At 37.6% G+C, this 24,912-nt stretch overlaps 1 protein-coding gene across 1 annotated transcript in view; it reads right to left on the reverse strand.

Moving 5' to 3' along the window:
- The window catches only part of YEATS2 (YEATS domain containing 2), a 109,248-nt gene that overhangs the window by 45,694 nt on the left and 38,642 nt on the right, over window positions 1-24,912 (reverse strand). The window contains exons 8-10 of the mRNA XM_082840147.1: window positions 13,800-13,961; window positions 4,233-4,344; window positions 517-565 (exon numbers count right to left, since the gene is read on the reverse strand). Of these exons, the coding sequence (XP_082696273.1) occupies window positions 517-565; window positions 4,233-4,344; window positions 13,800-13,961 (323 nt within the window). The remainder of the gene's footprint in view (window positions 1-516; window positions 566-4,232; window positions 4,345-13,799; window positions 13,962-24,912) is intronic.

Consider the following 24,912-nt stretch of genomic DNA (forward strand, 5'->3'; position numbering starts at 1 on the left):
AACAAAATGTGATGTATACATACAACAGAATGTTACTCAGCCTTTAAAAAGGAAGGAAATTTTTATTCAGGCTATAACATGGATGAATCTTGAGAACATTATGCTAAGTGAAATATGGCAGTCACACACAAAAAAGAATACTGTATGATTCCACTTATGTGTTACCTAGAGTAGTCAAATTCATAGAGACAGAAAATAGAAGAATGGTTTAGGGGTTGCGGGAAGAGGGTGAGTTATTATAAATGGGTAGTTTCAGTTTTCCAAGATGAAGAGTTCTCTGGAGATGAATGGTAGTGACAGCTGCGTGAAAATGTGAATATATTTAATACCACCTAACACTTTAAAATGATTAAAATGGTAAATTTTATGTGTATTTTATCACAATTTAAAAATAAATAAGTAAATAAGGGGGGAGAGAAACTTTTTATAAAATTAAGCGTTCATTTTTTTTCCTAATTAAAAATGAAGATCAATTTTCATTCTACTTGTTCCCAAATAATACTGTAGGAAAATAACCTACCGTCTCTGCTCCAAGAGTCTGCAAGCCAGTATAAGTTCTGTCCAGCTATTGAAAGACAGAAGAGTATTAAGTTTCACTATGCTTACTTATAAAGCTTAGGATACAGTCTTATCTAAAACCCCTTTCACTGCAAGTCTTCATATCATAGGCTCTACTTTTTCATAATGTATAAATTCATCATGTCAATAAAAACCCTCAATTTTCTGAGAGAAAAACTGAGTAAAATAAATAAAAACAACCTCAGACATATAGGTAGTTATTATAAAAACAGGCTATAAAAATATACATGCAGTGTGATGACACAATTATATACTTAGGGTATATTTACTAAGCACTTGTGCAAAAAATGAATGAAAATTTAGGCAATATAGGCAATACTAATAACTACCAGTATATTAACTTCATGGATGATTTATTTTAGAGGAGAGAAAGGAGTATAAATTGAGGGAATGTCAATAATATAAATAAAAAAGTTTACAATTACATACAAAGAGGTTAGGTTCTTATTCTTATACTTTAATTTATATTTAAAATTAAAATTTAAAAAAAGGATTTGTAGCAGCTTACCATATAAATCTTATACAGTAAGATCAATAGGTAAAAATGGTTAAGTTGGGTAGAAAGGAAAGAAAAGGAAAGGAGAGATGGGGGAAAAAATGAAGCCAGGGATAGGTTAGTAAATAGAAAATTCTAAAGGCTTGCAAGAAGTAGATTTCAGTCTGGCTGAGTTCCTTAGCAGGGAACACAGAGAAGACAACTCAGTCATGAGACCTAGTGTTCGTAATAGAAAAGGCAATAGAGGGTAGATTTATAGTAGCACCATGGAACACATCTGGAGTTTTAAACCTTCGCCAACAGGTTGACTCTTAAAAAGATACAAGCAATTTTAAGGCTACATCCATTCTGCATATTCTCCAGAGCACAGATATAATAGTCTCTGTAATCTGCACTGGCCTATGTTTTATTCTTGGGACCACATTTTGAGAGAGACACTGATAAAACAGAACTATTATCAAAATGACAAGAGAAACTGGAAAGAAAGCACAGCATACAAGAAACATTACAAGAACAGGTTTTGGCTGAGGAAGAAATGATTTAAGGAGAGACACAAACGCTATCATTAAACATTTTTAGAGTTCTTACAAAAGAAAACAAAGTCCTGTTCTGTACTATTCCAGAAATCAAACTAGGATAAATGAGATCAAGGTTAGAAGGGGGGGCGGGGGAGAAACGGGTAACAGTTTTAGGTAAATTTATGAAAGAAGCTTCTAAAAGTTTATTTACTAAATGGATAAATGGATTGTTTTGGGAATTACTGTGCTCCAGTGATGGTTGAGGAGAGGTTAGATGACTACCTGTCAGGGATGCAGATATGTGAATTTCATCCCAGAAACTTTAAATTTTATTGAACTCTTAACACTTAGAGTATTTAGTATATAATGTAATTATTACAGTATCAAATATAGATTGTTATGTACTACAGAATTTCAGAATACAGAGGGAGTGCTATGGACTTTAATAGCCAGGAAAAGCTACATAGGAACGTGAAGAATGGAAAGAATACACACAGGCATTCGAGGAGGGAAGAGCATAAAAGACTTAAGAGCTGGCCTAAGGCATTTCTGGGACATGAACAGACTGACCTGGCGGGAGTAGGAAGTTCATGCAGGGGATCAGTGTGAGATAATTTAGGGTAAAGTATGTCAAGTCAAAATGTGAAGAGCCTGGAATAGTAGGCAGGGGAGTCTGAACCTGAATAACAGGAATTCAATCAAAGCTTGTCAGAGAGGAACAACATAATGGTTCTCCTGTTTTAGGAAGACTAATCTGATGGCGGTGTACAGATGGACTGAGGGAAAAAAGACAGACTGGCATTAAAGAAGCTAATCAGGAGACAGAGTATAAGAATAGCCTAGTAAGAGTGGAAAGGGCGAAGGGTAGTCTAAAAGAAAAATTAATGGTCTGCAAGTGAACAAATATTTAGAACACAGAGGGAAAAATCAAAGATGGTTCTGAGAGTTAACAAAGAAATTGCAGGAAAAATGATACTCCAGAATAAATAAAGATCAGTGGTCACAACAGAGGTGCTTAAGTTCTCAAGGCCAATCAACATGTAATATATGGTAAAATTAAGGAAAATCTGGGAAGAAATACTTTAAAAACTGTCTCAATCGTTCACCAGGAACTCTAAGGACAATAAAATATGTGTAAAAACTATGTAAACAATTCCCTTTATTTTAGGGATTAGGGTTGGGCCCAGTGCAATATAAGATGGTATGTACAGTGCTTAAAATAAGTTAAGAGGAAAGCAAAACTATTTCAGACCTTCCTCTAAGTAAGTGGGAACATATCCTGCCCCTCCGAACCAAGTGGCTATATGTTCTTTATTTGGTTTCAGTTCTTCTCTGAGGTTATAAGGCAATCTTGTTTTACAGTAATCTCTAGAAAATAACTTAAACATGAAGTTAAGTAGTGCTGTTTACCAACAATGGAGGACAAATCTCAGGCGGCCTTAAGGTTGAAAAGGGTACATTTGTGGAACAAAGGGAACAAAACAGGAATTAGGAAAATGTACTCAGATTCACTTGGAGGCAATTAATGAGAATAATGTGGTAAATCACAAAGTAAGGGCATTTGGGGAGAAGTTCAATATTAGGATTATATTTTACAGAGAGAAAATGTACATGAGGTTACAACAGAGAGGGATGTGGGGAACTTTAAAAAAATGGTCTGTCTTCCAACTATGAAAGTTAAATGTTTATTATATAAAACTGGAAAAGAAAAACACACACATGCACACACAGAAAAAAGGGGCAGGAGAAACCTCCCACAATGTCATTACTTCAATTACTCCAACTTTTTAGGGTATTTCTTTTGTGTTTTTCCCACCTAGTTAAAATCTCGGTTGACCTCATACTATATACATAGTTTTCTACTCTATGCTTTTCATTTACTAAAATGGTAGTTTTTCCCATGTATAAAAAACACTTTTTAAAATAAAATTTGTAATGGTTACATAATAAACCATGTGGATATATCAGTTAAGGATTTCAAAAGTATTACAACCTTCCACAGTACTTAATATTTCCTAAAATATGTTCACTTCTATCTTTATCCTTAAAAGATAAATAGACAAGGCTTATTATTTGTGCCTCTTTTTACAGAAAATTAAAATGTACAGAGTAAAATACAGATTAAAAAGAAAAAGATTTCATTTACTTGTTAGCCCCAGGTAGCACAGTACAAGTGAGCTCTGATCAGAGATTCAAGTCTTCTGATTATCTGACCAGTTCATCTTTTTAAAGAATATACATTCTGCTGTAAAGTGACCCCTTCCCCAACCTTCAGAAGGCAAGTGTTGTAGCAGTAAGCAAAACACACTCAAAAAGATTTATCCTGCTCCCACTATCCGTGGCCACTTCTCTCAGAGGGCTAACCCACCACTTTAAGTGGAGGTGAACAAAGATACTTCAGGGCTTCCCTGGTGGCACAGTGGTTGAGAGTCTGCCTGCCGATGCAGGGGACACGGGTTCGTGCCCTGGTCCGGGAATCCCACGTGCCGCGGAGCGGCTAGGCCCGTGAGCCATGGCTGCTGAACCTGCGTGTCCGGAGCCTGTGCTCCGCAACGGGAGAGGCCACAACGGTGAGAGGCCTGTGTACCACACAAAAAAAAGATACTTCATTTCTGGGGAGCAATGTTTTGTTACAATACCTTCAGATTATGTATGATATCTATCCGCTTGTTCTGGCTGTCCTTAAAGTGTACTTGAACTCTGACAGGAAACTCACCCCAGCCTCTTCTGGTCAAGTGAAAAGGAGGCTCTCTAGGGAAAAGCAGATATTAATGTATTAGTCCATGTTCACTCTCTCATTCTAGAAAGAATAGTTTTCCCATAATGGCGAAGTCAGAACTTCACATGTTTCTAATAATTATTTAGATTTCCTCACTTGATGCTAAATCAATACACTGAATTTTGCTAAAATGCTAAATCATAAAAAATTCAACTCAAACCTACATTAAGCTTTCAACTACTGAATACTTAGAGCTAAGACACTTATACCATACAATCCAATGTCATTATTTTCACAGACAGGGAACTAAGGTGATTTGATGGATCTCGCAGTATTAAAGCCAGAATCCTTGATTGCTACTCGATAGACATAGGCTGGGAGGTATGTTCCCTACCCCAAGACAATCATTTATTCCTCCACTCTGGCAAAAACAAAATAAATCATGAATGCTCAATCTGAAAGTGACAATTTATTTGAAACTATCTACTAAGAAGACTTAAATTATATATGACTTTATATAATTTTAGTGAATAGAGAGGAATGTGTGTGAATGCTAATTGGACTAGAGAATTTTCAGCAGTCAAAATGTAATTTGTGAAGAGAATAAAAAGGAAGATTGATGAGAAAAAGACTGGCATGCTGTTGATAATTGGTGTTGGGTACGTGAGGATTCAATATACTCTACTTTGTACTGGGTGGGCCAAAAGGTACGTTCATTTTTTTCAGTAAGATGGCTCCTAGTAGCACTTAGTTGTCTTTAACTTCATTTGAAACAATTTTGTTAGACTGTATGATGACAGCTGTCATATCAGCGTGCGTTTAAAAAAGAACTTATCAAAATTGGTGAATTTTTGTGTAGCCATTTTAATATTGAAGATGGAAGAAAAAAGCAACATTTTTGGCATTTTATGCTTTACTATTTCAAGAAAGATAAAAATGCAACTGAAATGCAAAAAAAGATTTGTGCAGTGTATGGAGAAGGTGCTATGACTGACCAAAATGTGTCAAAAGTGGTTTGCAGAAGTTTTACGCTGGAGATTTCTCGCTGGACGATGCTCCACAGTTACGTAGACCAGTTGAAGTTGATAGGAATCAAATCGAGACATTAATTGAGAACAACCAATGTTATACCACGTGGGAGATAGCCAACATACTCAAAATATCCAAATCAAGCATTGAAAATCATTTGCACCAGCTAGGTTATATTAATCGCTTTGATGTTTGGGTTCCACATAAGCAAAAAAACCTTGACCATATATTTCCCCATGCGATTCTCTACTGAAACATAATGAAAACAGTCTGTTTTTAAAACAAATTGTGACGGACGATGAAAAGTGGATACTGTACAGTAATGTGGAATGGAAGTTTTGCCTGTGGGGCAAGTGAAATGAACCACCACCAACCACACCAAAGGCCGGTCTTCATCCAAAGAAGGTGATGTTGTGCACATGGCTGGACTAAAAGGGAGTCCTCTATTATGAGCACCTTCTGGAAAACAAAACGATTATTTCCAACAAGTACTGCTCACAATTAGACCAACTGAAAGCAGCACTCGACCAAAAGCGTCCGGAATTAGTCAAAAGAAAATGCATAACCTTCCATCAGGATACCACAGGACCGCATGTTTCTTTGATGACCAGGCAAAAACTGTTACAGCTTGGCTGGGAAGTTCTGATTCATCTGCTGTATTCACGAGACATTGCACCTTTGGATTTCCATTTACTTCAGTCTTTACAGAATTCTCTTAAATGGAAAAAATTTCAATTCCCTGTAAGACTGTAAAAGGCACCTAGAACAGTTCTTTGCTCAAAAAGATAAAAAGTTTTGGAAAGATGGAATTATGAAGTTGCCTGAAAACTGGCAGAAGGTAGTGGAACAAAACGGTGAATCCACTGTTCAATAAAGTTCTTGGTGAAAATGAAAAATGTGTCTTTTATTTTTACTTAAAAACCAAAGGACCTTTTTAGCCAACCCAATATATGTCTGGAATTTTCCAGAATAAAAAGTTTAAAAATTTAATTGAGACCTTCATGTACTCAAGAATAATATGGTTTAAGTTAATGGAGGAAAGAGAGAATGCTTTAAAATTAAAGTGTTCATTATGAATCAATGGCTTGGAATTCCTATAATGAGAGAGAATGCCAAGATTGCAGGGAGAAAGGAATTTTCAGTGGGATGTGCTTTTGGAAAACTAAGGAGGGACATGAATTCAGTAAGGGCAGAGTCCAAGAACACAACCTGACAGGAGTCTAGGAACAGATATGAATCATCAGGCACAAAACCAGAGGCTACCAGGAGAGCCCAAAGCAGGAAAAATCCCTGAGTGTGAGAGAAGCCTGGAAAGTAGAGGAAGCAACAGCTGTATTATAAACTAGAGAAAAGAAAGCAAAGAAACACAGTGCCCTGGATGGAAGGAACCAGCTGAGTTAGTAAGAGAAGTAGCCACGATGTCAGCATAGGTTCAGACAGCATTAAAGACAGGCTTGGGGTCAAATGAGAATGCTGACTTGAGACAGCAGCTTGAAAAGGAATCCAAAGCCAGAGATACAGTGGGGCCTACAGACATGGTGGACTTAAGAAGAATAATTAAGGGAAATTCTATTGATGACAAGTTTAGTCATTTAAATTCCAGTAAAGCTAAGTGGAAGGTCCAAATTCACTTTGCAATATTCGTCAATCTCATGGTTTGTATGCTGAATTTCTCTTACAAAGGATATAGTAAATCAGCTGTGCTCCTCAATTTGTGTGCATAGGCTAAACTCTAGTGAATGGACAGGAAGGACTGCTGCCAGGGAAGACAGAAGACAGACAAATCAGGAAAAAGGAACAATGCTTTTTAACAGGAAATTCCTCCCTAACCATATTTTTGGAAACAAAAAAGAAATCCAAGACCTACCAACAGATAAGACAGCTACAGAAATGTTATTCTTCAAAAGACATATGTATTTCACACAAAAAGGGGACTGCTTCCCCTAAATAGACTTCTATATTTCTAGATTCCTCATAGAGGGTGAAATATATCAATAACCAAGAAGACAACCCACAGAATACTAGGCTTTAAAACACTAGGCTTTAAAATTTCCTAAAAATACAGAATGAAGCACAATTCCTCGCCCAAATAATTCAAATGGGCAACCAGTCTTTTAGGATCACTTCTAGTGACACAGAATTCATTACTTTAGTGACACTCTCTATCACATTTCTAAAGAGCTCTGTTATGAAAATATTTCATCTTTCTCCTGCATGTTACTTCTAGTATGCCTTCTACAATCACAAATTCCTCCTCCACATGACCTTCAAAAAACTAAAACATTCCACTAAGTTCTCTTCTTTTCAGGGTAAACACATTCTGTTCCTTATAACAGCAGCAGAAGCAAACACTTATATTGTCTACTATGATCCTACCACTGTTCTAAGCCCTTTATATCTATTAACTTATCTAATTTTTAAATCACAATATGAAATATCCCCTCTGAGACACAGTGAGGCTAAATAACTAGCCCAAGGTCATGCAGCAAATAAGTAGTGGATCTGAGATTTAAACTCCAGGGCCCATGCTTATTTTTTTTAATGATACAAATGTTTTGAAGAGGCTCACTAGGACATTCCCTTGGGGGCTGAGCACACTCTAGTCTCTCATGCACCAAGGGCAGGAATATTCTACTGACACAGTAACCAAGTGTTCTTCATCTCTGCTAACCCTGTATCAAGTCCTGAGCCTGGCATACACTTAGTGACTATCTTGTACCTAAAAGCAAAGTTTACAGTCACAGCTTTTAAGAAGTTGGCTAAGGAATAACTGAACCAAATGGAAAACAGATGGTCTACAGGAACAGAATCTACTTATGCTCTTCATCGGGTAATGTGCTCTGACGAGGAGATTCAGAGTGCACGATGAAAATACACGTGCTTTGGTCCAGAGATAAAGATTATCCCCAAGTTTCAAGGCAGCTGAAAAGATCTCGCCTACTCATCACGTTACTTTAGATACCTGACACAAGAACTACCTTAAAAGCCTTGTAAAGAACACAGATTTACAATTAAATCTATGACACATGCTAATGTTCTGTCCTACCTGAAATTTAAAGTTCAGCTCTAAGAAGAATATTTTAAGAATACAGACAGGGCTTCCCTGGTGGCGCAGTGGTTGAGAGTCCGCCTGCTGATGCAGGGGACACGGGTTCGTGCCCCGGTCCGGGAGGATCCCACATGCCGCGGAGCGGCTAGGCCCGTGAGCCATGGCCGCTGAGCCTGCGTGTCCGGAGCCTGTGCTCCGCAACGGGAGAGGCCACAGCAGTGAGAGGCCCGCGTACCGCCAAAATAAAAAGAATACAGACAAACCAGAGTGTGTCAGAGAATATAACCTGGATGGCAGAGGAACATAAAACAAAGTCACACGAATGACAACTGAAATGTGGATATTTGGCTTGGAGGAGAATAGAAGAGACCTACCAGTTGCTTTCAAAATATTTGAACAACAGCTACATGGAAAAGGGACTACACTGATTCTGTGTGGTGTTACAAAACAAATGGACAGAAAGTGTACTGTTTAGAAGTTAAAGGAAGTTAGGTCTCTGCTCAATATAATTAAAAACTTCCAAACAAACACAGCCACCTACAAATGGAATAGCCCACATCATGAATTCAATAATTCACTCAACAAGAAATGACATTTACTACATGCTGGACACTGTGCTAGATCACAAGGAGAGAAAGAATTAAGAAAAGGTCCCAAACATCAAGAAGTTCTAAATCTACTAAGGGAGACATACATGTAAATTAATAAGTGTAATAATAAACTTATATACATTACTTGCTATAAAAACACAGAGATGTGGTTGATCATTAACAAATTATTTCTCAGGAGTTTTAAACACCAGAAGCACACAAGCAAGGATCTCTTATAAAATACTATTTAAAAATCATAACCCAGTAGTTAATAAAGTATGGGAAAGTATGCTCTTGGGAAAGGTATGTAGTAATGGTACAATTCACAAGCTGTGAAAAACTAACTGGTCAGATATACCACCACAGCCAGTTATGCAATACTGTCAGAGTGGCATGGACTAGACAGAAAATAATTGTCAGAGGCTATTTCCATGATGTGAAGCCTCATAAATTTCAGAAAACAAAGTTCATTTACTATTAACAGAAGATACTACAGATGTATAAGATGAGAGAGAAATCTGAAGAGGAGCTATATGTATGATCTTTTCCTTGGATTTCCTCAGACCGTTACAATACAACCTGATAAGTGTGATTTGCCACCTTTACCTGCAGATTAGTAAAGATTTCTTAATAAATACAACTTCATATATTACTGCATGATATAGTCTAAAACTTAAAGGAACTCAGTGTGTTTCACAAATTCCAATTCCTGGGGTGGGAACTGAGAAATAAAATAGGCATTGATTTGCATCATTAAGTATTAGGGTTTTATGTAATGAGTTTTTAATCCCATTTTTGATAAATCAGATGTTTATCATCAATACAAAATATGATTAATACATTTTAACTGATTCACATGCTTTATATCAAATAAAATGTTTTCCTAAAACAGTATTTTTGTTGCTGTTTTTAACTATATAAAGGAATTTCTTGCTGGTCTGGACATTAAAACATATATATATGTATATATATATATATATATATATATATATTTTTTTTTTTTGGTACGCGGGCCTCTCACTGTTGTGGCCTCTCTCATTGCAGAGCACAGGCTCCAGACGCGCAGGCTCAGCGGCCATGGCTCACGGGCCCAAGCGCTCTACGGCAATGTGGGATCTTCCCAGACCGGGGCACAAACCCGTGTCCCCTACATCGGCAGGCAGACTCTCAACCACTGCATCACCAGGGAAGCCCCCATATATTCTTTTTATTATTTATATTTTTACAAAGTACTTTTTAAACTCATCTACTATTTCTTACCAAACTCACTAAAATATGTGTATTAAAATACCGGACTTATCTGGAGTCAGTATATCTAAACTCAGAAAATACTGTTACTCTGTAAGCTATCTTAAACTATAAAATATTGTTACTATCCCAAGAATTCAAGTAAACAATCATTTACTGTATTTTAACCCCTGTAAGAAAGTAGAGCAAAGAAGGATTCACTGAGAAAGTAACCTGAGTTATGTCTTGAAGCATAAACAGCAGACCTTAAGAAAGACAGTGTGTGCATGTATATATGCATATGTGCATGTGTGTGTAAGTGAAGAAGACAGACAATAGGAAGATGGTATTCCTAGCAAAGAAAACAAGTCTAGGTCACCAGTGGAATTCCAGGTGAGGCTAGATGAGCTGTATCGGGTATTTCTGAAAGAGTTCATGAATCAGGTATAGACTGAAACAAAATCACAGACAAGGCCTTCTCAATACTAATGTTTGAGAGCCTAAGAATGTAATTGCTCCTCTATCAAACTCTACCATTAGAAAAAAACAGACTATCAACACTTTTCTGAGGTTCTATCCAGTGAAAAATGTCAAGAAAATACAGGAAGTTTTATAAACATTAAAAGAAAAAAATCTTGTTTACACTGATTGATTCTCCAGGATAGACAAGACAAAAAGATTCAATATCATAAAAAGTGTGAAAATTAATCATTATTAATTCAATGCAATTTCAATCCATAACTTGACAGAGATTCTAAACTAATCTGGAACAACATATATACTCAAGAATGACCAAGACAAAAACTGTAAAATAATAATAATCAGGGGAACATACTCTACCGGACATCAGAATATACTATACAGCAAAACAATTAAAATAGTAGGGTGGGATAGGGAGGGTGGGAGGGTGGGATAGGGAGGGTGGGAGGGAGGGAGACACAAGCGGGAAGAGATATGGGAATATATGTATATATATAACTGATTCATTTTGTTGTGAAGCTGAAACTAACATACCATTGTAAAGCAATTATACTCCAATAAAGATGTTAAAAAAAAAAAAACATTTGCGAGATGGTTAGGAAAATAAAAAAAAAAAAAAATTAAAAAAAAAGAATACTATTCAGAAATTAAAAGAAATGATATATGTTACAACATGGATGTATTTCAAAAATAATTCTGTGGAGTGAAAGAAGCCAAACAAAAATAAATATACTTCATACTTTTCAAATATAAGTTCTAGAAAATGTATACTAATCTATAGTGATAAAAAAACAATACACTGGTTGGCTCAAGAATGGGGTTGTGAAGAGGGTGGTAGAGAAACTTTTTGGAGGTGAGGGGTATGTTCATTATCATGATTGAGGTTACAGTTTTAATGGTTGAAATTTATCAAATACTTTAAATATGTGCGGTTTATTGTATGTCCCTTATACCTCAATTAATAAAAATAAAAGATAAAAGCAAAAAAAAAAAAAAAAATAGTATAGGGACATCCCTGCTGGCGCAGTGGTTAAGAACCGCCTGCCAATGCAGGGGACACAGGTTTCAGCCCTGGTCTGGGAAGATCCCACATGCCGCAGAGCAACTAAGCCCATGCATCACAACTACTAGCCTGCGCTCTAGAGCCCACGAGCCACAACTACTGAGCCCCCACGCCTAGAGCCCGTGCTCCGCGACAAGAGAAGCCACCGCAATGAGAAGCCCACACACCGTACCACAATGAAGAGTGGTCCCAGCTCACCACAACTAGAGAAGCCTGCACATGGCAACAAAGACCCAACACAGCCAAAAATAAATTAATTAATTAATTAAAAAAAAATAGTATAATACTAGTACAGGAATCAAAATCACTAATGGAATCTAGCATCAGATCCATGTTTATGCCAGAATTTAGTGTGTGTTAAAGGACAGATCAGCTGGTAACTGATAAACGCATAACTAGCCATATGAAGAAGATAAATGTTCTGTATTAGCTACAAAAAAATCTCATTTCCAGGTATTTGACCTTCTGACCAACAACTCCTATCTTCTGACTCCATTCCTTTGACCCCCACAGAGATTTCCATTTCTTGCCCACACCAGTTTGCACTACCCATCACTGCTCTTATGTAATCTCCTTCTCTCCTTACTCAGCTTAGATTCTATGGTATATCACTACCATAACCTTATTATTAAAGTGAGGTTATCAATGAACTGGGAGACCAGGGTTTTGGACGAATTGTCTATCTGCATGTCAAAGCTCTTAAGAATGAGGGCAAGAGTACTGCTAGAGGGACTTCCCTGGTGGCGCAGTGCTTAAGAATCCGTCTGTCAATGCAGGGGACACGGGATCAAGCCCTGGTCCGGGAAGATCCCACATGCTGTGGAGCAGCTAAGCCCGTGCGCCACAACTACTGAGCCTGCGCTCTACAGCCCACGAGCCACAACTACTGAAGACCACATGCCACAACTACTGAAGCCCATGCGTCTAGGGCCTGTGCTCCACAACAAGAGAAGCCAGCGCAATGAGAAGCCTGCGCACCGCAATGAAGAGTAGCCCCACTCACCACAACTAGAGAAAGCCCGTGAGCAGCAACGAAGACCCAACGCAGCCAAAAATAAATAAAATAAATATTAAAAAAAAAAAAAGAGCACTGCTAGACAGAAAATCAGTACACCAGGTGCTAAAACTGTTTTTGAAAGAGAGGATTGACTGGGAAATCAGTAGATGCCTGCGACAAGGAGGAGCAGCAGATCTTACGAAGCTTCTAAGGAGCTGAGGTTTTTAGAGAGAAAAAGGGAAAAGGTGGTCTAGAAGCCACAAATATGAGCAAGAAAGACATGCACCCCATTTTTAGACCCAATGGTACATGCTGTGTGAGAGAAAAAAACAGCTGCCACTTGAAAGTTTTCTTGGGAGAAGTGGTGTTCTCAGGAGATAGCCATGTTTTACTTAAGAGTCAGGAGTGGACGGAATGTTCTGAAGAAAGCTGAGGATACAGGAGATTTCACTGATGAAGACCCACAACCACTTCCACAATACAGTCATATAATGAATATATATGTGATATGTAACATCACATAAAGATGTAAAGAATACACCTAAATGAAACAAATTTCAGAACAATATATATATTATCATTCCATCTTTGTGAAATAATGACAACAAAGAACCTCAACAACTATACTAGGTTTATATATACAGGAAAAATATCATTAAGGGTTACTTCTGAGAAGGTGAGATCATGGAGAACTTTAAACATTAAATATTTCTGTAATTTCAGAAACTTTATTTAATTCTATTATATTCTGATAATCATAAAAAACAGTAACGTTGTATCTATATAAACAAGTTAAGCTATTTCCAGAGGAGAGGAGAATCAGCTAATATAATTCATATGGTAACAACCTGACAGAAGGGGATGGTACCTGTTCAGTGAGACAGAAATCTGCAAGACGGAACCACAGCTAAAACTATACTGTGACTAAAAGCCGAAGCTGAGTAAATTATTAATGACACAAGAATTTCAAGGGAGTGTTCTCAAGTTAAATCACTTTCCTTCCACTTCAGTAAATCTGTACTTCTCAGGTTTAATAACTCAAGTGTGCTCACCTAACTTCCACAAGGTCATTTGGTTTATAGCTGGGATGAAGAAAGAACCAAACTTTCTTGACAAAATGATTAATGCTGGGTTCTCTACGAGACCCTCGGACATATACCATCCACTTGTGGGTTGATTGGTCGTTTTCTTCTCTCTTATCAGGAGGTATGTACCTAGAGTAGAGAAAAAAAAAAAAAACTACTCGAATTCTTTTTTCCTAACAAACCAATTACCTACTACTTAAAACAAGATTAAAAATCAATTACAAGACGAAAACAGGAAAATTTACATATATGTGAAGATTAAGCAACATGCTACTTACCAACAAATAGGTTAAAAAAAAATCAAAAGAGAAATCAAAAAACATCTTGAGACAACTGAAAATGGAAATAAAGCACACAAAAACCTAAGTGATGCAGCAAAAACAGTTCTAAGAAAGAAGTTTACCGTGATAAATGCCTACATTAAGAAAAAAGAAAGACTTCATATACACAATCTAACTTTACACTGTAAGGAACTAGAAAGAAAAAAACAGACTAAGCCCAAAGTTAGTAGAAGGAAGGAAATAACCAAGATCAGAGTGGAAATAAATTGAGACCAAAAACACAGTAGAAAAGATCAAAGAAACTAAGAGCTGGTTTTTTGAAAAGATAAAATAGACAAAAACCTTTACCCAGACTTACCAAGAAAAGGGGGGGGGAATAAATAAATAAAATTATAAATGAAAGTGGAGATGTTACAACTCATACTACACAAATACAAAGGATCATAAGAGACGGAGAACAATTAAACACCAACGAACCAGACAACTTAGAAGTAGTGAATAAATCCTAAAAATACACAGCTCACCCAGACTGAATAGTGAAGAAATAGAAAATCTGAACAGAACAATTACTAAAAAGAAGACTGAATTCGTAAAAACCTCCCAAAAAAGTACATTCCAGGACCAGATGGCTTTAAAGGGTGAATTCTACCAAACATTTAAAGAATTGGTACCAATCCGATTGGATTAGTAAAAACCTCCCAAAAAAGTACATTCCAGGACCAGATGGCTTTAAAGGGTAAATTCTACCAAACATTTAAAGAATTGGTACCAATCCTCAATCTCTTCCAAAAAACAGAAGAGGAGGGAACACTCAACAAACTTTTTTTTTTTTTTTTTTGTGGTAGGCGGGCCTCTCACTGTTGGGGCCTCTCCCGTTGCGGAGGCTCCGGACGCGCAGGCTCAGTGGCCACGGCTCACGGGCCTAGCCGCTCCGCAGCACGTGGGATCTTCCCAGACCGGGGCACGAACCTGTGTCCCCTGCATCGGCAGGCGGACTCTCAACTGCTGCACCACCAGGGAAGCCCAACAAACTCATTTAACAAAGCCAAAATTACCCTGATATCAAAGCCAAATAAGGATACTACATGGAAATTACAAACCAGTATCCCTGATAAAAGTAGATGCAAAATTCTTCAACAAAACATTAGTAAACAGAATTCAACAGTACATTGACACATTACTGACCTGAGAGGTAATAATGCGTCTTTTGTTACCCGAATGTTATTGACTGGAGACGTATCAATAGAGTGTGATACAATTAACATCACAGTGTGAAGTTGTTACAGCTTAAAATTGATCAAGGGTTCATTATACAACTTATGACTGTCATTATCATTCACATTTTGCTCTGTTAGGTTTTTGTCCCAATCTTGTGTATATTATAAATGCAAGTTTATTACCATAAAATTTTCAAAAATGACGCATCACAAATTTTGAGTGAAGAAGAACTTTTCGGTGAATTTTATATAGATACTTTCTCTGACTGTCCCAGCAACATATACACTAGTGCCTCAGAAGATGACAGTTCTTCAGAATATAGTTCTGATTCAGACGATGTGAATTATTAGACCAACAAAAAGACAAAAAACCTTAGTGATTGATTCTGATACGGAAAGTGAAAATGAAACTCACGGTGCTGGATAATGCTCCTTTGCTTCTACGGAAGAGTGGATTGAAGACAACACTTCACGAAAATTAGAAGACTTTATAGGTGTTATCAGGTGTAACTACTGAATGTAATAACCCGCAAAGTGTTAGTGAAATAACAGAATTAATTTTTGGTAACGACTTTTTCAAGTTGGTCGGTTCTCAAACAAACCTCTATTACCAACAGAATGAAAAATCATATAAAAAGTATGATAAGGGGCTTCCCTGGTGGCGCAGTGGTTGAGAGTTCACCTGCCGATGCAGGGGACATGGGTTCGTGCCCCGGTCCAGGAGGATCCCACATGCCGCGGAGCAGCTGGGCCCGTGAGCCATGGCCGCTGAGCCTGCGCATCCGGAGCCTGTGCTCCGCAACAGGAGAGGCCACAACAGTGAGGGGCCCACGTACACAAAATAAATAAATAAAAAGTATGATAAGGCTTTAAAATGGACTGATGTAACCAATAGTGACATGAAGTTTCTTGGATTAATAATTTTGATGGGGGCTTCCCTGGTGGCACTGTGGTTGAGAGTCCGCCTGCCGATGCAGGGGACACGGGTTCATGCCCCGGTCCGGGAAGATCCCACATGCCACGGAGCGGCTGGGCCTGTGAGTCATGGCCGCTAAGCCTGTGTGTCCGTAGCCTGTGCTCCGCAACGGGAGAGGCCCCAACAGTGAGAGGCTCGCATACCGCAAAAAAAAATAAAATAAAATAAAAATAATTTTGATGGGACAATTAAGAAAGTCACACTGGAAAGAATACTGGTTGACTGATCCCGAAACACCAATCTTTCCAAAGATTATGACGAGAAGGTTTGAACAAATAATGGTATTTATTCACTTTACCGATAACTCAGAAACTCCACTTGCTACAGACAGAATTTCAAAAACCTCTTTTGGATTATTTTCTACCAAAATTTCAATCAATCTATATACCCAAATAAGAGCTATCACTTGAGGAGGCAATGATAAAGTGGAGGGGACAACTCAGATTCAAAACCTATAATCCAAAAAAAAAAGAAAACAAAACCTATGATCCCAGAAAACTTACAAAATATGGAATTTTGGTCAGGATGGTGAGTGAAAGTGAAACCGGATATTTGAGATTTACACAGGTGAAGGAAAGAAACTGCAAGAAACAATATTATTGGTCCTACAACCTTATCTCGGTTCATGGCACCATATTTACCAAGACAATTATTACAACGGTGTGTCCACATCTGAAATATTGTTGAAAAATAAAACCAGAGTTTGTGGGACTATAAGAGAGACTCATGGTCTACCAAACCAATTAAAGGAGAAATCTAAAAATCTACAGAGGGGAGAAATGACATTCTTATGGAAGGGAGAAGTGACTCTTCTTCTATGGAAAGACAAGACGCTAGTCCTCATGGTGACAACTATTCATGACACCTCCATAGCAACTACAGGAAAAGAAGATGGAGGACTGGCCATCAGATAACTAAGCCCACCTGTATATTAGAGTATAATAAATACATGAAGGGAGTTGATCGATCCAATCAATATCTGGCAAACTTCAATATCCTCCGGAGAACTCGAAAATGGTATAAGAAAGTAGGTTTATATTTGAGTAATTGCAGTTTTATTCAATGTGTTTAAAATTTATTGCAGCCTTAATGCACAGAATAAAGTGACTTACAAGCAATTTTTGTTAGCAGTAGCTAGAGAATGGGGAATTGACCATTCTGGTAATACAGCGGTAGTCCCACACCTGGTCCTTCTTGTGGCGTTTCTAGAACAGTGCGCCGCAAAGATCCACCTTGTCAACTATCAGGTAAAATAAAAGAATATATTCTAGAGGAAATAATACCCGCAGGACCAAAAACAAATGCCACCAGGAAGTGTAGAGTCTGCTATTCCAGGGGAAAGTGCATTGAAACATGGTATATTTGTAATAGATGTTCTGTTCCCCTGCACAGAGGTGCCTGCTATACTGCCTATCACACTCTAACGAAATATCAGAATGCTTTAGTAAGACATGTACAAAGTTTCAAATAAATACATTAAGTGCAAAAAACGTTGCTGATATTTACTCAAACGCAGGTGTTTCAATATTCACTTACATAACAAACCATCAGCCACAGGTGTTAGTTTCTGCAAAAATCCCCTGGTCAATAATGTGTTAAAAGTATCAACAACATGATCAAGTGGGATTTATTCCAGGCATGCAATGATGGTTTGACATCCACAAATCAACCAATGCAACACACCACATTAATAAAATGAAGGCTAAAAATCATATGATCATCTCAATAGATGCAGAAAAAGCATTTGACAAAATTCAATACCCATTCATGATAAAAACTCAACAAACTGGGTATAGAGGAAGCATAACTCAGCATAATAAAGGTCACATATGACAAGCCTACAGCTAACATCGTATTCAATGGTGAACGCTGGAAGCTTTTCCTCTAAGATCAGGAACAAGACAAGGACGTCCACTCTTGCCACGTCTTTCTACACAGTACTGTAAGTCCCAGCCAGAGCAATTAGACAAGAAAAAGAAATAAAAGGCAACCAAACTGGAAAGGAAGAAGTAAAATGGTCTCTATTTGCACACAACATAATATCATATAGAAAAACCTAAAGATTCCACCACAAAACTGTTAAAACTAATAAATGAATTCAGTAAAGTTACAGGATATAAAATCAACATAAAAAATCAGTTGTGTTTCTATACACTAACAACAAACTATCAGAAAGAGAAATTGAGACAATAATTTCATTTACAAGAGCATCAAATACAACAACATACTTAGCAATAAATTTAACCAAAGAGGTAAAAGACCTGTACACTGAAAACTATAAGACAATGATGAAAGAAACTGAACACGGCACAAATAAACATATATTCTGTGCTCATGTATTGGAAGAATTAATAGTTAAGATGTTCATACTATCCAAAGCAATTTAGATTCAATACAATCCCTATAAAATTCCAATGGCATTTTACACAGAAATAGAAAAACAATCCTAAAATCTGTATGGAACCAGAGAAGATTCTGAATACCCAGAGCGGTCTTGAGAAAGAAGAACAAAGCTGCAGGCATCATCACACTTCCTGATTTCAAAGTATATTACAAAGCTGCAGTAATCAAAAGTGTTGTTTTGGCATAAAAACACATAAATCAATGAAACAGAATAGAGAGGCTAGAAATAAACCCACACTTACTGGTCAATTAGTTTCCGACAAAGGAGATAAGATATACAATGGGGGAAGGATAGTTTCCTCAATAAATGGTATTGGGAAAACTGTAAAGCCATGTGCAAAAGAATGGAACTGAACCTCTATCCACACCACACACAAAAATAAACTCAAAATGGATTAACAAGTTAAATTTAAAACCTGAAACCATAAAACTCCTATAAGAAAGTATAAGGGGGTAAGCTTTTTGATATTGGTCTGGGCAATGATTTTTTGGATTTGACACCAAAAACAGAGGCAACAAAAGCAAGAATAAACAAGTGGAACTACAACAAACTAAAAAGCTTTTGCATAGGATAGGAAACCACCAACAAAATGAAATGGCAACGTATGGAATGGGAAAAAATATTTGCAAATCATAAACCTGATAAAGGGTTAATATTCAAAACATATGAGGAACTCACATAATAGCAAAAAAACAAAACAAAAACCTGACTTGGTAATAGGCAGAGAAAGTAAATATTTTTCCAAGGAAGACGTACAAATGGTCAAAAGGTACATGAAAAGGTGATCAACATCACTAATCATCAGGCAAATGCAAATCAAAACCACAATGAGTTATCATCTCACATCTGTTAGAATGGCTATCATCAAAAATATAAGAGATAACAAGTGTTGGTGAGAATATGGAGAAAAGGGAACCCTTATGCACTGTTGGTGGGAATGTAAATGCAGCCACTATGGAAAACAGTATGGAGGGTCCACAAAAAATTAAAACTACCCCATTTCTGTGTATATAGGCAAAGACAATAAAAAAGGATATCAAAGAGATATCTGTACTCCCATGTTCACTGCAGCATTATTTACAATAGCTAAGACAAGGAAACAAGTGTCTGTCAAGAGATGAATGGATATACACTATAAAGCTACAGTTATCAAAACAGTATGGTACTGACATAAAAACAGACACATAGATTAACGGAACAGAACAGAGAGCCCAGAAACAAACCCACACTTATTGGTCCATTAACTTACAACAAAGGAGGCAAGAATATACAATGGGTAAAAAATAGCATCTTCAATAAATGGTGTTGGGAAAACCAGACAGCAACATGCAAAAGAATCAAACTGGACTACTTTCTCAAACCATATACAAAAATAAACTCAAAATGGATTAAAGACTTAAATGTAAGACCTGAAACCATAAAAATCCTAGAAGAAAACATAGGCAGTATGCTCTCTGACATTAGTCTTAGCAATATCTTTTTGAATATGTCTTCTCAGGCAAGAGCAACAAAAGCCAAAATAAACAAATGGGACCACATTAAACTAAAAAGCTTTTACACATTGATGGGAACTATGAACAAAACAAATAAGCAGCCTAATAAATGGGAGAAGATATTTGTAAATGACATATCTGTAATAAGGGGTTAATATCCAAAATATACCAAGAACTCACAGAACTCAACATCAAAAAAACAAACAACCCGATTAAAAAATGGGCAGAGAGGGCTTCCCTGGTGGCACAGTGGTTGAGAGTCCGCCTGCCAATGCAGGGGATACAGGTTCGTGCCCTGGTCCAGGAAGATCCCACATGCCGCAGAGCGGCGAGGCCCGTGAGCCATGGCCACTGAGCCTGTGTGTCTGGAGCCTGTGCTCTGCAACAGGAGAGGCCACAACAGTGAAAGGCCCGCGTACCGCAAAAAAAAAAAAAAAAAAAAAAAAAAAGGGCAGAGGACCTGAATAGACATTTTTCCAAAGAAGACATAGAGATGGTCAACAGACACATGAAATGATGCTCAATATCACTAATCATCAGGGAAATTCAAATCAAAACCACAATAAGATATCACCTTACAACTGTCAGAATAGCTATCATGATCCAGCAGTTCCACTTCTGGAAATTCCAACCATATTCAAAACACTAATTCAAAAAGATAAATATACCCTTATGTTCACTGCAGCATTATTTACAATAGCCAAGATATGAAAGCAACCTAAGCATACATCAACAGATGAATGGAATCAAGATGCGGTATATATATATATATATACAATAGAATATTATTCAGCCATAAAAAAGAATGAAATCTCGCCATTTGTGAGAATATGGATGGACCTAGAGGGTATTATGCTAAGTGAAATAAGTCAGAGAAAACAAGCACTATGGGCTTCCCTGGTGGTGCAGTGGTTGAGAATCTGCCTGCCAGTGCAGCAGACACGGGTTTGAGCTCTGGTCTGGGAAGATCCCACATGCCGCGGAGCAACTAGGCCTGTGAGCCACAACTACTGAGCCTGCGCATCTGGAGCTTGTGCTCCGCGACAAGCGAGGCCGCGACAGTGAGAGGCCCGTGCACCGCGATGAAGAGTGGCCCCCTCTCGCCGTAACTAGAGAAAGCCCATGCACAGAAACTAAGACCCAACACAGCCAAAAATAAGTAAATAAATAAATACATAAAATTAAAAAAAAAACCACTATGATTTCACTTCTATGTGGAATCTAAACAAAACTAACATAACAAAACAGAAACAGATTGATAGATACAGAGAATAAACTGCTGTTTGCCAGAGGGGAGGGGGTTGGTGGATGAAGGAAATAGATGAGGGAGATAAAGAGACATAAACTTCCAGTTATAAAATAAATAAGTCATGTAATATACAGATAATGTATAGCTATGGTGACAGATGGTAACTAGACTTATCGTGGTGATCATTTTACAATGTATAAAAATATCAAATCACTATGTTGCATACCTAAAACTAATATAATGTTGTTAGGTCAATTATACTTCAGTTTAAAAAAATGTTTTAAAAGGGATGGATAAAGATATGACCACATACACACACACTACACACACACACACACACACACACACACACACACACACACACACACACACACACACACACACACACACGGGAATATTCAGTTCTGAGATAAAAGGTAAATCCTGCCATTTGTGACAAAATGGATGGAGTTTGAAGGCATTATGCTAAGTGACATAAGTCAGACAAAGACAAATACTGCTTGGTATCACTTTGATGTGGAATCTAAAAAAAAGTCGAACTCATAGAAGCAGAGTAGAAAAATGGTTGCCAGGGGATAAGGGTGGGAGAAACTTTTCAATTTAAAAAACCCCCGAAATTCATTCAATATTTAACAGCTACATCAGCTAACCAAAGTGAATCTTTGCAGTTAACCCTTTTCTTTTAAACTTTTTTTTTTGGCCTAAGGGGCATTCCCTTAAAGTTTGTTTTGTTTTCTGATTATCACCATGCAATTAAAAAAAATCAATCTTGCTTTTCCTGCTAAGTGGGTACATTAGGTAGAAATAAACTGGCATACTTTATTCCTGGGTTAGGAAACCTCTAGCCTTTGGGTTGATTTCATTCAGGTTTCAAAGTGCTAGAACTTTGAACTCTTCTGTTTCCTACCCATTGCTGCCAAGAAGGATGCAACTGGTCTCTTGCCTTTTAAAAGCCAAAACAAGCCATTCCCTGAAGTCCTGACCATGGTAAAACTAGAATCCTTAGCCCTCCCTTTTGAAGCTGTCTTTATTTCACAAGGCCCCCTTATTACATTTTGTTGTAAAATATGGTCATGGACTTCTATACTTTCATCTATGTCTATGGTTATCCTTAGCAATGCAGTGGGCCAAGTTGCCTAACCTAGTTTTTCTTTAGGAGTATTCATGTCCCACCTTGACCCTTTGGTTTTTCACAAATAAAAGCCAGCCTGTGAATTTCCTGAACGCTACTGGGATTTTAATCAGAATATTTACATATCAACTTAGGGGGAAGTGGTATCTTTTACAATATTGAGCCTTCCTGTCCTGAACATGGTATAGTGATCTATTTATTTATTTATTGATCACACCCTGTGGCATGTGGGACCCTAGTTCCCTGACCAGGAATTGAACCTGTGCCCCCTGCATTGAGAACATGGAGTCTTAACAACTGGACCACCAGAGAAGTTCCTAATTACTTAGTTCTTTCATGCGTTTTAATAAAATTTTATTCAATTTCATGAAAGGCTAGCATATCTTTTGTTTGATTTATTATGTTGTATTTTTTATTGCTATAGTAAATGCATCTTTTCTCCCGTTGCGGAGCACAGGCTCCGGATGCGCAGGATCAGCGGCCATAGCTTACGGGCCCAACCACTCCGCGGCATGTGGGATCTTCCCGGACCGGGGCACGAACCCGTGTCCTCTGCATCAGCAGGCGGACTCTCAACCACTGCGCCACCAGGGAAACCCGTAAATGCATCTTTTTAGAACTGTTTTCTAAGTCTGTCATACAGAAACACAATCAACTTCTGTGTATTGATACTGTAATTCAATAGTCTTGCCAAGCTCTCTTAGTAACTCTAAAACTATCAAAAATTGTTTTAGATTTTTCTGTGTAGACAATTATATCATCTATTAATAATGACACTTTGTTTCTTCTTTTCTAATCCTCATATTTACTAATGCATTATGACTCTATTAGTATCTCCAAGTGCTGTGGTGAATAGGAGTAGTAATACTGAGCATCTCTTGTTTTGTTCTGAACCTAAAGGGGAAGGTGTTTAATTGTTTACCATTGAGTATATTTGTTGAAGGTGTTTTGAGATAATCTTTATCTGATTAACTGAATTCCAAGTCTGCCATGAGGATTCACCACAAACAGACTTGAATTTTGTCAAATGTTTCTGCATCTTTTGAGGTGGTCATGTTTTATGTCCTTTATCATATTTATTAATTTCTAATGTTAATCCAAACTTGCATTTCCTGGTCATGAAGTACTATCATTTCTATAGTTACTGACTTCAGTTTGCTAACGATTTTGTTCAGCCCTTTCACCTCTATATTTATGAGTGTCAATGTCCTATAATTTTCCTTTTCTTATGAACTCCCTGTTTGGCTCTGTTAACAAACTTATGCTATCTTCATAATGTAAACTGACAAATGTTCTCTTTTTCCCCATAAGATTTTCTACACAATTGGAATTAGCTGTTCACTCAGCCTTTAAAGCAATCTAAGCCTCATGGTTTAATTTGGTTTTATGAAGAAAACGTTTTAAAAATCAATAATTAAACTTACTTAGTAGTTCTAAAACTATTCAAGGTTTTTCCTTTTTTGAGTCATTTTAAGTTGTGTTTTTCTAGGAATTCTCTATTTCATCTAAATTTTCAAATGCATTAGCATAAAGATGTTATTTTATCTCAGTATAACTATTTCTTTTCATTAGATAATTAAATCCATATGCATTTTTTATGATTGTTGATACATTTAGATTTATTGCTACTAAATTATTTTATACTATTTGTCCTTTTCTTTTTTGCTTCTTTTCCACATCCCTTCTCCTGCTCCTGCTTGCCTTCCTTTGGAATCAGGGGGGTTTTCCCCTTTTCTTCATTCAATTCTCCTCACACCTTACTACATTTTTCTTTTTGGCTACGTTGGGTCTTCATTGCTGCACGCGGGCTTTCTCTAGCTGCAGCAAGCAGGAGCTTCTCTTCGTTGCGGTGCGCAGGCTTCTCATTGTGGTGGCTTCTCCTGTTGCGGAGCATGCACTCTAGGCACGCAGGCTTCAGTAGTTGTGGCTTGTGGGCGGCTCACGGACTCTAGAGCACAGGCTCTGTAGTTGTGGCACACAGTATGTGGGATCTTCCCGGACCAGGGCTCGAACCCCTGTCACCTGATTTGGCAGGGGAATTCTTTTTTTTTTGTTTTGTTTTTTTGCAGTACGCGGGCCTCTCACTGTTGTGGCCTCTCCCATTGCGGAGCACAGGCTCTGGACACGCAGGCTCAGCGGCCATGGCTCACGGGCCCAGCTGCTCTATGGCATGTTGGATCCTCCTGGACCGGGGCACGAACCCATGTCCCCTGCATCAGCAGGCAGATTCTTAACCACTGAACCACCAGGGAAGTCCAACCCCTTACTACCTTTAAAGTTTAAATCTCTATGTCTGTTCTTTTCACTGTTATCTTAGATATGCTAATG

Source organism: Leucopleurus acutus (assembly GCF_964270905.1).
Source record: "Leucopleurus acutus genome assembly, chromosome: 5".
NCBI lineage: Eukaryota > Metazoa > Chordata > Mammalia > Artiodactyla > Delphinidae > Leucopleurus > Leucopleurus acutus.